This window comes from Lathyrus oleraceus, chromosome 1 (genome assembly GCF_024323335.1).
Source record: "Lathyrus oleraceus cultivar Zhongwan6 chromosome 1, CAAS_Psat_ZW6_1.0, whole genome shotgun sequence".
In the NCBI taxonomy this organism is placed as follows: domain Eukaryota; kingdom Viridiplantae; phylum Streptophyta; class Magnoliopsida; order Fabales; family Fabaceae; genus Lathyrus; species Lathyrus oleraceus.
The window spans coordinates 339,417,282-339,432,402 of NC_066579.1; the positions used below are offsets into that span (position 1 = coordinate 339,417,282).

The 15,121-nt window shown below is 39.1% G+C and overlaps 2 protein-coding genes and 1 long non-coding RNA gene across 3 annotated transcripts; 2 read left to right on the forward strand and 1 right to left on the reverse strand.

The window, feature by feature from the left end:
• Positions 1-3,537: 3,537 nt before the first annotated feature.
• LOC127135083 (uncharacterized) lies at positions 3,538-4,399 on the reverse strand. Its single transcript, XR_007808414.1, has 3 exons — positions 4,311-4,399; positions 4,099-4,226; positions 3,538-4,009 (listed from the first exon to the last, which is right to left on the reverse strand). It is a non-coding gene; the product is annotated as an uncharacterized LOC127135083 (long non-coding RNA).
• A 4,737-nt stretch (positions 4,400-9,136) lies between these two features.
• Positions 9,137-10,831, forward strand: LOC127105644 (uncharacterized). The gene has a single exon (XM_051042840.1). The coding sequence runs from the start codon at positions 9,137-9,139 to the stop codon at positions 10,829-10,831; it is 1,695 nt and encodes a 564-aa protein (XP_050898797.1).
• Positions 10,832-11,426: 595 nt separating this feature from the next.
• On the forward strand, positions 11,427-14,735 carry LOC127105651 (uncharacterized). The gene is made up of 2 exons (XM_051042849.1): positions 11,427-12,170; positions 12,234-14,735. Exons 1-2 carry the CDS (start codon positions 11,427-11,429, stop codon positions 14,733-14,735), a joined length of 3,246 nt encoding a protein of 1,081 aa, XP_050898806.1.
• Positions 14,736-15,121: the final 386 nt, after the last annotated feature.

Here is a 15,121-nt window from a genome sequence, read left to right on the forward strand (position 1 = left end):
GATTAAATTTGATCAGAGGTTGAGATTGCTTCATGGGCAAGGTACAGTTAAAGCACAGTGAAATTAGGGTTTCCTTGGGAAACAATCTTCAAGCCCTTTGGGTTATCTTGATAAAATTGGCAAATTGAGATACTTGGGAGACATATATGATTATTAGTAACTTTGTGGACCATTGTCATGATTTTTCTCTTCTTCATCTAGCCATTGCATTGGGCTTAGGAGCCTCCTAGGAGCATTGTGGAGCACATGACCACTTGAGCTTCAAAACAAAAAGAGTTAGTGACATATTTTTGTGCTTTTGGTTAGTAATTAGATAATAAAAGAAATAACATACAATACAAGCATGCTTGGTGATCTCAAATCACTCAAACAAGTCCCAACCCTAGGGTTAAGGAGCCAAACATGCTATGATCCTTGAGGCAATGCACTTGTGCAATAACATGATGCCATGAGGGATCTTAGGGTCAAAACTAGGGTCTTACAATAAGAAAAAGGCACAAAAGGTCCAAAAGTTGAATGAAGTTGTTAGTTCTTTTTTTCTTTTGAAATTTTAAGTAAATATGATTAAATTTATTTACAAGTTTGATTTAAGAAAAAGTTTGAAAATTCATTGGCATAAGGCCAAAGTTTCTAATCATTAACACAAAGTCTAAGTTTGAAATCACAAGCAAAGAAAGTTTTTGAAAAGAGGGAGGTATTTGAAATTTAAGAAGTGAGAGGAGATGAAGAGGTTATCCTAAGCACAAATTAAAAGTTAAGAGTTGAAAAGATCTAACCAATGAGATGCAATCCAACAGACAAAAATGTCATATAGAAAGCCATTTTCTTTTAGACTTTAATCAAGCAATGATCAGTAAGCAATGAACAATATCCAGACATTATGAAGATCAAGACATCAAATAAAGATAGCCACATCCAGGCAATCACTCCAAAAGCTAGCAGTCTTCTTTGTCTTCTCATGTATCAGATGAAATATTCCTTGATCAACTTAGAGAAAAGCATCAGACACAAGATCAAAATAACAATTAAGCACAAAGACATAGTAGCAGATGAATTCAAATAGATCCTGAGGCTTGTATCAGATGAAGACTCAGTTTACAATAGTTTGGTCTCAAAATATTGGCATTGGCCAAGTCCTTTTTGCACAGGGAATGTTGCCTAATTCTAAGTCCAAGAGTTCAAATCAAGATCATCGGTCCACCAAATGTTTGTTTAGGGTTTTTTGTTGTTATTAGATGTTTTTAAGTCCTAAGACCACAAACAAAACAAAAATACACAAACAATATATACAATTACAAGATATGGCTCAAATGAGAAAAGTGAAAATGGCATAAACATAAACAAGTTAAATGAAATGTAAATTGTAATGAATGATAAATGATTGAAATTTAAGTTGCATAAAGTAAATGACTTGAATGTAAAACAATATTTACAAGAATTAGTCAAATGTTAGTCAAAGGTTAGTCAAGTGTTAGTGGTATTTTTTTTATTGATTAAGTAATTCTATGGAGAACGCTCAACCATTCATTCACAAGTATGAATCCTTAAACCAAGACATCTTCCATGAGAAGGGCTCCAACTTGGATAATTCAACAAGTATGCCACTAGCTCTCATGAAAGGAAAAAAGGTCAAGTCTCCACACAATTCCATGAAGAATGGGAGACTTACAATCTCATTTACTAGAATGTTATGCCATTAGGGTTAAATTTAGCTCCATGTTAAGCAATCGTAATTGGACTTATGTACAAGTCTCAACTATCTGAGGTCGGACAATAAAAATTTAGGTGTTAATGCATGTTAGAGATTTGGTATGAAGAACTGAAATTCTGGTGTAGTCAGAATTCAGATGTTCTACTCCAAGTAATGACATCTAATCCAACATTGTTACTAATACAGCAAGGCAGTTATACAAATTAAAACCCAGTACTGATAAGCACACATTCACAGATGTCACGATTTCTGCTACTATATCACCATAGAATGGAAGAACACCCAGTTCTATCCATCTGGTACAACGACACAGCAGAGATCAAACATAGCACTTACTTCTGTTGAGCCTGCACAGTTAACAGCATGATGTCTCACCATTGATTTGAACATCACCTGTTACAGCATTACAGGTTGACCTTATTTTATAACAGACAGAATTATAACGTACAGAAGGTAAAAACACAAGTAATTGTTAACCCAGTTCGGTGCAACATCACCTACTCTGGGGGCATACCAAGCTAGGAAGAAGATCCACTATCAGCAGTATTAATTCAGAGTTAAACTTCCCCGTTTACAACTCTTCACTTAATCCCCACCGAATGCAATCTATACCTAGGAACTCCTAGATAGAAACCTCCAGTTTCCATTCCTATCACTACAAATACAATGTAATGCTAATTAACTTGAACTTGCTTCACAGCTTCGTTCAAGACCATAACAAACTCTTACCTACAGGCTTTGAGTTACAACTAATATCAGCTTTGAGCACTGAGACACACATGGTAACCTTCCCACAGGTTGGGAGGTTTACCTCACACACCCCTAATTTTACATTATTTTGAGGCTTACAAAACCTAGGTTACAATCTGCTATTTATAACCTAAACACCCAACTGGATTTGGGCCTTGAGAAATCGCAGCAAACTTCTTCTTTACTATTACAAAGCCAGCAAAAAGTTTCTGCTACAATCAAGGTCTTCAATCTTTTAGTTCCTAAAATATCTCCATATTTAGTTCCTAAAATATCTCCATATTTAGTTCCTAAAATATCTCCATATTTAGAAACTGTTTATTCTGATTGAGTCTTCAAGACCTCCACAAATAACGCCACATAGGATTCTAACTAATCACAGAATATTAAATCAGTTAACACATAACAGAATTAACTAATTCAGTTTTATACACAGGCGCTCCTAAAATTAAGGTTAAGCAAGTTAACCTAATTTCCACATATTAGGGTGCTAACAAATAGGATATTGTCATACCCCGATTTTGTCCGGGCAATTAAAACTTTTGGACATGGTGCATAAATTCAAAGCTTAAAGTATCCTTACTTGATCCAAGCTTCACAAACTCTAATCATGTCTAAGCTTTCTTTGGGTAGATTCCCAAACCTTAAATCCTCATCATTCGTAGCTTTGTTCTCATTTGCACAAATTGATTGGGCATTCAACCATTCACGAGCACTAACCCTAGTCTAGGCGATTGGCCCCATAAAAATTCGTCTATGCTCACTTCATCTATTTACTTTGGTTGGTTCATCTTGCATCTTTTAATTTATTCTGGCACGTTTCTAATTGGTTCTTGCTAAGGCATATAGTTTCGTTTAAACCGTGTACTACCCACACATGGCCAATGGTTTAGTCAGGGTTCTTTCATTATTCATGCATGGATATTTGGTTCACATGTCTATTTGCAACATACTGCATTTCAAAAGTTAACTCAAGTCACTCGCATTCAATGTCATTCATTCATAAACAATCATTAAATATCAAAGTTTCATTTTTACATCAAGGTACATATATACAAAGAGTTAATGTGACTTGGTATTAAACTCATTCATGACGTGTTCATGCCAAGTCGGTTCCCAAGCAAGCAATTGGAAGACAAATCATTGGGCAAATAAAGACAATGATGGTGTGCGTACATGAATAAAACCCACTGTCCGCAAAGCAAATATGAAAAAAAGCTTACAAACGGTTAATTTTGGAAATCCTGTCAAGAGGTTATCACCATGTATCTTGGGACTTTAAATACAAAGAAATTATTATGGACAAGTGCTACAGGCAGTTTGTTTCGAATCCTTAGCAGTTTGACGGCATGCCACCCCAAGTCCGTATGGAAATTTTGTTGCAAACATCGCCACAAGAATTGCAGAATGCACTAAGTTCGTGTCATGTAGTAAGGATGATGGTAAACAGGTTGGATAAATTGACATGCTAGCAGATGATGAAGGAAAAGCCGATGCTTCTGGACTTAGCGACATAATCACGACCAACTGGCAGTAAACACCAATCAACTGAAACAAAACATAAAAGATATCAAATGGGATTCCTTTTCAAACACCTGCAGCTTTATAAAAAGGATTGAATAAGGATAAATGCATACTTATGTCGTTGGTCCGTTAAGTTCACATACTCCACAGTTTTGTCAATAGGAGATATTCAAATTTCAAAATTGGATATCACCCCAGACGGAAGCATGCAGGATGTTGTTCTTTCGCACATAGCAGCACCCTACAATATAACAAAGCCATTCCATAAATTCCCAAGAGTTTCGGATGTCCAAAAATTGTCGAAGCAGTAAGAGATTTATAGTACCACGCCGCAAGCTACCGTGGCACCTAGCAAAACTGTGAGCTAAGTCCAACCTGCAAGCAACCAAACCAGTGAATCAAGATCAATTTTGCTGCAACATTGTTAATTTCAGCAGCACAAAGAAGCAATTAAAGGTGGAAGGAACCACGGCTACAATGCGAACACACGCACAGTACCGGTGACTAAGAAAACCTTCTCTCCAGTTCACCTCTCAAAATCCGCTGCATTTAAATTCTGATAAGTCGAAAAAAAGGCTGTATCATGTGGATGATCATGTTAATACCGGATAACGTCACGATAGCCAGACCAAGAGTAGAACAATAAACAAATGAAGAACAAGTTATTTTCAAGTTTGTACATAAAAAAAGCATCCTAGGAATGGACTTTGATACCTTAACTTGTTAATTATGCACAAGCCACTTCATGAAATTGACTGGTACATGACCTGTAAAGAATCAAAACTGCAAAATTCATATCCTGTTACAAAAATCAAAACGTGGTTAAAATAGACATTTACTGCAGTGAAAAGTAAAAAATAGGTGGTTACCATGGATTCACTACAGACAAAACCTCATCCTGCCATTTGAAGGAGCACACCGATTTGAAGCACCACTAACTCTGAAAAATTCTGCTACCTAACGGAATGATTCTCCCACTAATTTGCCAAGCTCATGAGAGAGGAATTCTAAACCTCGTACATCCAAACCGCTATAAATAAGGACCTCCAGTGATGAAGTAGGGATCCGAATTTCTGCGCCGTTACTCTGGAGAAATCATTCCAAAACCCTCATCAAAAAGCTCCGTTTTGAACTTGTTGAGATTTTCACACCGAAGCTCAACAAGCTCGAGCTAAGCCCCTGTCAAAACCGAAACAAACCAGATCGTTCAAGAGGAAGCGAAGAAGGCGGAAAGTTCGAGAGGAAGAAAGAACCTTGAAGGACCTAAGGATCATTTCCCTCACCTTGCCGGAGTTGAAACGTCGGACTAGCTCCGATTTGGTATTTAACATTTCTCCTTTGCATGATTTGATGTTACCGCCTTGTTTATACCGCCTCATAGAACGCAAACCCCCATGATTATTGCATAAAATTGTTGTGACCATGGTTTTGATTTTAAGCTGAAAACTCAGGTTTCTGATTGTGTTTGTTTTCCGAATCTGGCTCTTTGGATTTTGCTGTTTGTTTAGATTTGGGTTTAGGAACGATTGTTTGGTTAGGAGTTTTGATGTTGGTTTTAAGTACTCGCGACGGCGCCGCCCTGGTTGTATAGAGGTGCCGTCGTGGATTTATGTCGCTACTACCCTGTTTGCTTCAATGTTGAGGCTGAACAGAGGAAGAAAAAAACAAGGTTAAGAGAAGAGAATAAGCAGATTCGGTAAAGACTGAGAAAATATAGAGGATTTTGGAAATTCCTTTTTTTTTGTTTTTTTAGGTTATTAATGAACATTAGCATTGGATTTTTAAAAGGTTTTACGTTTGTCTTCTCAAAGCCCATTATTCTTCCATTTAATGCTCATGAAGAGTATACTTGGAATATGGAAAAGCATTTTGAATCCTCATTGAACCGTTGCATTTTTAAAGGAGTATTAAAAGCCATTATTGATATGTTGGCGTCTCTGTTTACCGCCCCAAGTGTTATGCATGCTATATTGCCACGTCGTGTTGGTTGGCCCACAATTTGGCCACTTGTTCCGCATGAGAGAGGTAGAGGCGCCGCCTCCCTCAATTCCCATTCTCCATTCTGAGCGCTAGAGCTTCCTAGGCAGAAAGGGTTTGGGCCTTTGGGCCCGACCTGAATGGATGAATAGATTGGCCATTATTGGGGCCTTGACCTACTATAGGGGTCCATTTCTAAGGGTACCTCTTCAGACTTTACACTGCTATCTTTTTCTTTATTTATTTACTAATTTATTTTCCATTTTTATATATTATCTAAGTAATCATATAGTATTTGTAATAATAATGTATTGGAAACAATTGTTTTTTCCTTTCCCAATATGACTTTGATCTTGTGCTTAATTTATCTTTTTTTTTAGTATGATATCTAAGAGAGTAATGAATTTATTATTAGTAACAAATGAGCAAGTCATGATATATATTACCTTGGCTCAAAGCCAAGTGATCTTCTTAAAATCCGATTAATTCTAAAAAAATTTCAATATATTTAATTAATATATTCCCCAAATTAATTAATTAAATTCTAAAAGTTTTTTTATAATTAATATTTAAATGAAAAGGAGATTAATAAGCTTCCGCTTTATTATCTCTCGATTATTCGAATAATTGGCGTACGCCATATTGCTCGAATTTTTGTCATTTAATTAACACCTTAAAATCTCTATAAAATTAAAATTACTTTCTCAAATTAATTGCAAATTCTAAAAATCTTATTTTAAATTAATTTTGAATGAAAAGGAGATTAATGAGCATCCGCTTTATTATCTTTCGACTATTCGAATAATTGGCGTACGCCATATTGCTCGAATTGTCGTCATTTAATTAAAACTCTAAAACTCTATTAAATTAATGACTTCCTCAAGTTAATTATAAAATCTTAAAAGTTTCATTATTTAATAATGTAATTTTGAATGAAAAGGAGAATAGTAAGCTTCCGCTTTACTACCTCTCGACTATTCGAATAATTGGCGTACGCCATATTGCTCGAATTGTCGTCATTAAATTAAAACCTTAAAAAACTCTATAAAATTAAAATCATTTTCCCAATTTAATTATTCTAATATTCTCTTAAAATTATTTAATAATGTAATTTTGAATGAAAAGGAGGATAGTAAGCTTCCGCTTTACTACCTCTCGACTATTCGAATAATTGGCGTACGCCATATTGCTCGAATTGTCGTCATTTAATTAAAACCCTAAAAATTCTATAAAATTAAGATTATTTTCTCAAATTAATTACAAATTCTAAAAACACTATTTAAATTAATCTTGAATGAAAAGGAGATTAGTGAGCATCCGCTTCATTATCTCTCGATTATTCGGATAATTGGCGTACGCCATATTGCTCGAATTTTTGTCATTTAATTAAAACCCCAAAACTCCTTAACTAAAATTACTCCCTCGATTAATTACAAATCCTAAAAGTATTATTTTAAATTAATCTTGAATGAAAAGGAGATTAGTGAGCATCCGCTTCATTATCTCTCGATTATTCGAATAATTGGCGTACGCCATATTGCTCGGATCTTCGTCATTCAATTTAAACCCTAAAAATTCCATAAGATTAATATCACTCCTCCAAATTATTTATTGATTTTAAAAGCCATTTTTTTTAATAATTAATCTTTGAATGAAAAGGAGAATAGTGAGCATCCGCTTCATTATCTCTCGATTATTCGAATAATTGGCGTACGCCACATTGCTCGAATCTTCGTCATCCAATCAAAACCAATCGATAAATTCAAAACACCTTCACAAATCAAACTTAATTCCTCGCCCCCGTGCGACCAACAACTTAAAAATTCTTTTCAAAAGAACACTGTTAATCCTTTCTAACGCGCATAACAAACCAATGCTTAAGCCTCCGCCGAGAGTATACAAGCCAACGTTTAGCCTTTAGAACGCGATCTCCACAGTCGTTCATTAAAAGACACCAACAAAAACCGTAGTTTCCCGAACTACGAAATGCTCTGATTTCCTTATTATACCATAAGGATACGTAGGCAGGAGATTGCTGTATCTTCGCGAGCACACTAATAAAAAACCTCCCCTTTTCCCTCCTGAGGTCTTCATCCATCTCTATTACCAATTCTAATCACTCGAAGAAAGCGAATAATAGTTAACTAACATTCAAATAGCAAATTAGACTAAAAGGTTCCCGTTGAGTACAACGGACGTAAGGGGTGCTAATACCTTCCCCTTGCGTAATCGACTCCCGAACCCGAATATGGTTGCGACGACCATTATTCTTATCTATAAAGGTTTTATCGATATTTTCCTATTCCTTCATTGGAATAAATAAAGTTCGGTGGCGACTCTGTTCGAACATAAATTATTTCCGCGACCATCGCGAGGAATCGTATTTTTCGAGATGCGACAGATGGCGACTCTGCTGGGGACTGTGCTCCAAGCAAGAGAGAGTCAAGCCTAACTTAGTCAATTTGCTATGAATGTTAGAATACCTCTTTTTATTTTCTTCTGTATATCTTGATGTATTATTTATGCTATGTAATTTATTCTGCTATTATGTGGGGATCTATGGTGTTTGACACATGTTGTGAGATAAGCTCCGTACCCGAGCTTTGAGAAGAACTTAGAACCCGGAGTTGTGTAGTATTGAACCGGGGGGTGTACACCTCATTGGGACAATACGAGAACTCCACCTAGAGTAGATCTGTTCAGAATTTCCATCATAATATGGCTAGCCCATTATTGCGAGGAAACGTTGAACATGGTCAATGACTCTGGGAACCTCATCTTAAACTGAAGTCCGTCTTCATGATTGGCGATCGTGTAGTATTGAACCGAAGGGTGTACACCCTGTTCGTATAATACGAGGATCCCACTTAGAATAGACTGATTCAGGACTTCCATTTCAATGTGGCTAGCCCATTATTGCGATGGAAGATTGAACTTAGTCCATGACTCTAAGTTCTTATCATGAAAATGGATAACCTTAGAGCAATCCTTGTTGTGTGGGGTAAAAGACATAGAACCGTTGTTAAGTTGAACCTTGTGATAGATGTGAAACCTGGATCCCTGTCATTGCATAAACATCATGTTGCATTCATTATGAGCATAGCAAAATCATTTACATACTTTTTATTCTCAGGGAATTTCAAAACTTTCAGTTAATTAAGCATTCAAGAACAAATGGAGTCAGAAAAGAAGAAAACATTCCAAATCAAAGCTAAGGTACCATGTGTGAAGAAGTTCATTGCATTCAGAGATGGGTTGACTAACATCCGTCGAGACGCATTCACACTCAAATATGGGAAGATTCTACAGTTGTTGTCTGTACCAGTACAAAAGGATGTTATTACCGCACTAGCCCAGTTTTATGATCCACCACTCAGAAGTTTCCTCTTTAAAGATTTCCAGTTGACCCCGACTTTGGAAGAATTTGGAAGAATATTGGACTCTCCTAAGCAAAAGAAGGGACCATACAAAGGGTTAGGTCAAATCCCTGAACCCGAAGAGTTGGCAAAAGTACTAGACATCCCAGTCAAAGATCTAACCCCTAACATCAAAATTTGGGGAAAGGTGCAAGGAATTCCACAAGAGTACCTGGAGAAAACTGCTCAAAGTTTTGCCAAAGCCCAGAAGTGGGAAGCCCATGATACTATTATGGCTCTACTTATTTTTGGATTGGTGTTATTTCCTAACATGGAGAAGTTAATTGATGTGGCAGCTATTAGCGTGTTTTGGGCCGTCAAGGTTAAGAATGAAGATCCAGTACCCGCACTTTTGGCAGATGTTTATCACACCTTGCATCTACGCTTTGAAAAGAGGGGAGGACTGATGTTATGTTGCATACCACTCCTTTACCAATGGCTTGTCTCTCATGTGTTCAAAGAGGTTGATACAATTGAAAGTATGGATGGATATGAGTGGTCTCAAAAGCTGGTAGGACTCACTGAAAATAGCATTATTTGGTATCCTTATGGCTTGAATGTGGGAGACACAATTGTTAGTTGTGGAGAATTCCCGAATGTACCGCTAATAGGGTCAAAAGGATGCATTAACTACAATCCTGTTTTGGCAGTAAGGCAGTTGGGTTATCCTATCACATACAAACCAGATGACCAGTTGTTAGAAGGTTTTGTGTTCCATGATATGGAAGATCCCGCTATGCTGAGAAGGGTCATCCGAGCCTGGGAGAAAGTTCGCTTCAGAGGACAAGACAAAGGAAAGGGTGTCATAGGGGATAAAGAACCCTATCATCAATGGGTCACTAGAAGAAGTCAAGAGGTCAAACTGCCATTCATCCTCGATCCTCCAACCCAACCTCCACCACCAGAACCCATACCTGTCTCCATGGAAGAAGTGGAAGCATTACGAGCTGCTATAGCAAGACTTGGACGAGAAAATGAAGAGCTACAGGCCAGCTTCCAACAAGTTTCAAATGAAAGAAATGAGATAAAGTGGGAACTAGAGAGGAAGAAGGCCCAGCTTGAAGCAACTGAGGAAAAGGTCGACAAAGAAGAACATAAGAGAAAGAAAGTGAAAATAGGCATGGAGCAAGCTGACCACTACCTAGAAACCATTAAAGAGCAGTTGAGACAAGCTGAGAAAGAATGCCTAAAGAATAAGCGGTGGTGGCTACGAGCTACAGAAGAGAAAAAAGAGGTTAGAGAGATATTGGAAGCAAAGATACAAGATCTCACTATCTCCCTCCATAATGCTGAGACCCAAGCCGAGCATGAGCGCCGACTTAAGGAAAGAGCCTGGAAGCTTCTCGAGTCACACCTACGACTTGGGCCGAGAAGTGTCAAGAAGCAAAAGATGCTAAAGGAGTTGCTCAACATTGGAAAGATAGATTTGAGGCATTCCACCAAGACAGTGTGATATGGCTAAGGGAAAGAGAGCAAGTCATTGAGGATTACGATACCTTTAGGAGAACTATCAATTTCTTGCAAGCGGACAAAGATGGGTACCGTGCAAAGCTCAACGGTTTGGTGCAATTCTGCAATTGGATAACCCAAGAAATGCCTTGGAGATTGAGAGAGGCAGTGGAAGGATTGGACCAGCATGACACACATCCTGCTGTAATCCATTTTGTTATGATGTGTGAGGGGATGGTGAAGAGGTTCAACTCTGAATTAGAAGAACTCATAACTCGAAAGACTTCTGTGTGATTCTTCTGTTTTTTCAGTTAGTATTTGAGTTGTATCGATTTGGGCGTTTATGCCTTTGTACTCCGTACTTTAAATATTTGAATGGAAGAGGATGATCCTCATTTTTATTTCCTGACTTTATGTTTTCTCTAAATGCTTAATACAACTACAATCGTGATGAAAATTCCCTGAAAATAAAATATGCATAACATTTGCATCCTCATGCATCACGCTTCATAAAAACAAAAAAACTTACCCAACCTTTTGCCATCTACCAGTAAACGCTGACTAATCAACACCGGTACGAGACGCGAAGCCATTACAAGATGACGTTAGAGCAAGTGGAGGCTAACCAAGCTACCATGAGGTCAGACATCAATACGATCCAAGAGAAGATGGATCAACTGCTGGAAACAATGCTCGCCATCGCCCAGAGAGAGAGGGTTGCGGATGCAGAAGATGAGGCTAGAAGGAATGATAACCCATCAAGTTTGGTCCACCCAGATGAGGGCTATGTCCATGCCAAGAAGAGCCTGGTTCACATACCAATAGGAAGCAAAGGAGAGGGGGATCGTGCAGAGCCTTCTGAGGCGCCTGCTCATTATGGGTCCGAAATAGGCGATGACCCATACGAAGCTTTCTATGTGCCTGATCATCCGAAGCCTAAGACACTTCCAGACCCATCTGCAGATAGGCTTCGTGCCTTGGAAAAGAAGGTCAAGGCTATCGAAGGGAATAATATCTTCGGTGCCTCTAACATGAACATGCGCTTGGTATCAAATTTAGTCATTCCGGCTAAATTTAAAACTCCTGATTTCGAAAAATACCAAGGCCAGACTTGCCCAAGAAGTCACCTAGTGATGTACTTTAGGAAAATGGCTGCTCATACCGAAAATGACAAACTGCTTATACACTGTTTCCAAGATAGTTTGAGTGGAGCATCTCTGAGATGGTATATGAGTTTAGAGCAAGGGCGGATTCAAAGCTGGGAAGATTTGGCTGATGCATTTCTCCGTCAGTACAAATATAATTTGGATATGGCACCTGACCGAATGCAGTTGCAAGGCATGGCAATAAAAGAAAATGAGTCCTTTAAAGAATACGCCCAGCGATGGAGAGAGTTGGCTGCTCAGGTAGAGCCACCATTGTCTGAGAAGGAAATGACTGGAATATTTGTGGACACGCTGAAGGACCCATTCTTTGATAGATTGGTGAGTAGTGCGGCATCCGATTTTGCGCATCTGGTCACAATCGGAGATCGTATAGAAAAGGGTCTGAGGGATGGAAAGATTTCAGGAGCCGTGGCCACCTCTAGCGCACCGAAAAAGTATTCTGGAGGCTTTCAGAAGAAAAAAGAAGGTGAAACGAATGCTGTATCTAGAGGCTATAAGGGGAAGCAACAGGCTTCATATGGCCAAGTCGCTGCCGTGGTACCCATACCTTATCAACAACCTCGTCAACAACAGAACACAGCACCACCAAGACAATTCAAGCCAAAGCCTCCAAGAAGGCAACTTGACCCTCTACCAGTACCTTACAGCCAAATATTCCCATATTTGCAAAAGGAGGGTCTTCTGACATTGAGGGAGCTGAAACCGGCTGTTCTTCCATATCCACCAGGATATGATGCTAACGCACATTGTGAATTTCACATGGGAGCGCCCGGCCATACCCTGGAGAATTGTTTTGCATTCCAAAATAGGGTACAAGACCTGATTGAAGCAAAAGTTGTTACCTTCACTCCAAGACGCCCGAACGTGAACACTAATCCCATGCCAACACATGGAGGTGCTTCCGTCAGTGCCATAGAGGAGAGTGATCAAGGAGAACTGATTCTTAAGGTTGAAGAGATTCAAACCCCTATCACCATGATAGGGGCACAACTGCTAAAAAGTGGTCTAGTCTCAGAGGAGCTAGTCAATGATGAGAATGACAAAGGGTTGAGGAATTTTATACAACAAATGCTGGATCGAGGCGAGTTACAGATCAATCGCCGTGCTAAGAACAAAGAAGAGAAAGAGATAGCCGTTGTGGTGGATATCCTTTACGATGAAGTTAACGTGGACATCCCTTTTGATAAGGTTAACGTGGACATCCCTTTTGATAAGGTTAACGTGGACATCCCTTTCGATGAGGTTAACGTGGACATCCCTTTCGATGAGGTTAATGTGGCCATCCCTTATGATGAGGTTAATGTGGAAATCCCCATAAACCCCTTGGTGATAGAGTTTCCAGCGCCATTCGCATATGAGGATGAGAAGGCGGTACCATGGATATATCAGCCCAGAGCTTTTAAGCAAGGGCAGGAAGACCAACCTGTGGTAATCAACGAACCAAATGTTACCTCAATTATGGGGCCAGCCGGCATAACGCGTAGTGGCCGAGTGTTTGCACCAAGGGCTGTTGATGCTTCTACAAAAGCCAAAGGGAAAGAAATTGCTACTCCTGTCCAAATTCCTGTCCCTAGTCGAGAAATGCAAGACATGCATCTGTCGCCTAAAGCTGCGGTCACTCGAGAGGAGGCTGAGGAATTTTTAAGGATAATCAAGAAAAGTGATTATAAAGTGGTAGATCAGTTGAATCAGACACCTTCGAAAATCTCCATGCTATCTCTGTTGCTCAACTCAGAAGCACACAGGAATTCATTATTGAAAGTGTTAAGCGCAGCACATATCACGAAAGACATAACAACAGAACAGTTTGACGATGTGATAGCTTGCGTAACCACTGGAAATTTTTTGGGGTTTAATGATGATGAACTGCCAGTTGAGGGAAAGAACCATAACAAGGCCCTACATATCTCCTTGAAATGCATAGACACTATACTATCAAGGGTATTAGTAGACACAGGTTCCTCACTGAATGTCATGCCAAAAACCACTTTGATAAAGCTGCCGATGGAGGGGATGAATATGAAGCCCAGTACCTTGATTGTGAAAGCATTCGATGGCTCAAGACGAGCAGTGATAGGAGAGGTTGACCTACCGATCAAAATAGGCCCAACTTTCTTCAATATCACATTCCAAGTTATGGACATACATCCCGGTTATAGCTGCTTACTTGGGAGACCATGGATCCACTCTGCAGGTGCCGTCACCTCCACTTTACACCAAAAGCTAAAATTCATTACCAATGATAAGATGATTGTGATTGGAGGAGAGGAGGATATCTTGGTTAGCCACCTAACATCTTTCCGATATATCGAAGTGGATGGCGAGATAACCGAGACACCATTCCAGTCCTTGGAAGTGGTAAATATGATGGCTGTCCAAAAGACGTTGGAGACTCCGAAGTCAGGACCATCCATGGCCTCGTGGCAAGGAGCTAAAGCTGTGATGGAAAGTGAAAACGCTCAGGACTGGGGCAAAGTGGTGGAAGTGAACCAGAAGCGAGACAAGTTTGGGTTAGGGTATGACCCATCATTGATTGAAGCCAGTAACCAACACGATGAAGAGCAGATTCCTCCTGTAAAAGAAACGTTCATCAGCGCTGGCCACATTTTTGGAAATCAGGTGGCCATGATCAATGTCGAAGATCATGAGGAAGAAGCGTCTAACTGGATACGACAAGCCGCGCCTAATGAAGAACTGACAAACTGGAAGGCTGTGGAAGTCCCTCGAATTTTTCAAAAGTAATTTTATTATTTTAGACAAAACCCTGTGCTCTGCCCAAGGCATAGTGGCATGTTGTAGGGCCCCCTTTATCTTTTTTTAAGAATTTTTCTATCAATAATAAATGGAGATTTGCATTCAATTTTTTGTTCCTTTCCTTTCGTTTTTTACAAAAAAATGGCATCAATTTCTATGCACGCACTTTCTAAATAAACTGCATAAATCATAACATGCAGAAACACCACCGAGACCATTGATAACGACACTGCTAGGGTCTGGCATGACTTTGATTGTCCGATTTACCAAGCTGAAGAGGAAGTGGGTGAAGAGTGCGAACTCCCTGAAGAGTTAGCCAGATTACTCAGACGGGAAGAGAAGGTCATTCAACCACACCAAGAGGACGTCGAAGT

Coding starts and splice junctions, on each gene's coding strand:
- LOC127105644 (XM_051042840.1), top strand. CDS start 9,137: ATGGAGTCAGAAAAGAAGAAAACATTCCAAATCAAAGCTAAGGTACCA.
- LOC127105651 (XM_051042849.1), top strand. CDS start 11,427: ATGACGTTAGAGCAAGTGGAGGCTAACCAAGCTACCATGAGGTCAGAC. Junction 12,171..12,233: donor GAATGCAGTTGCAAGGCATG/GCAATAAAAGAA, acceptor TTGGCTGCTCAG/GTAGAGCCACCATTGTCTGA.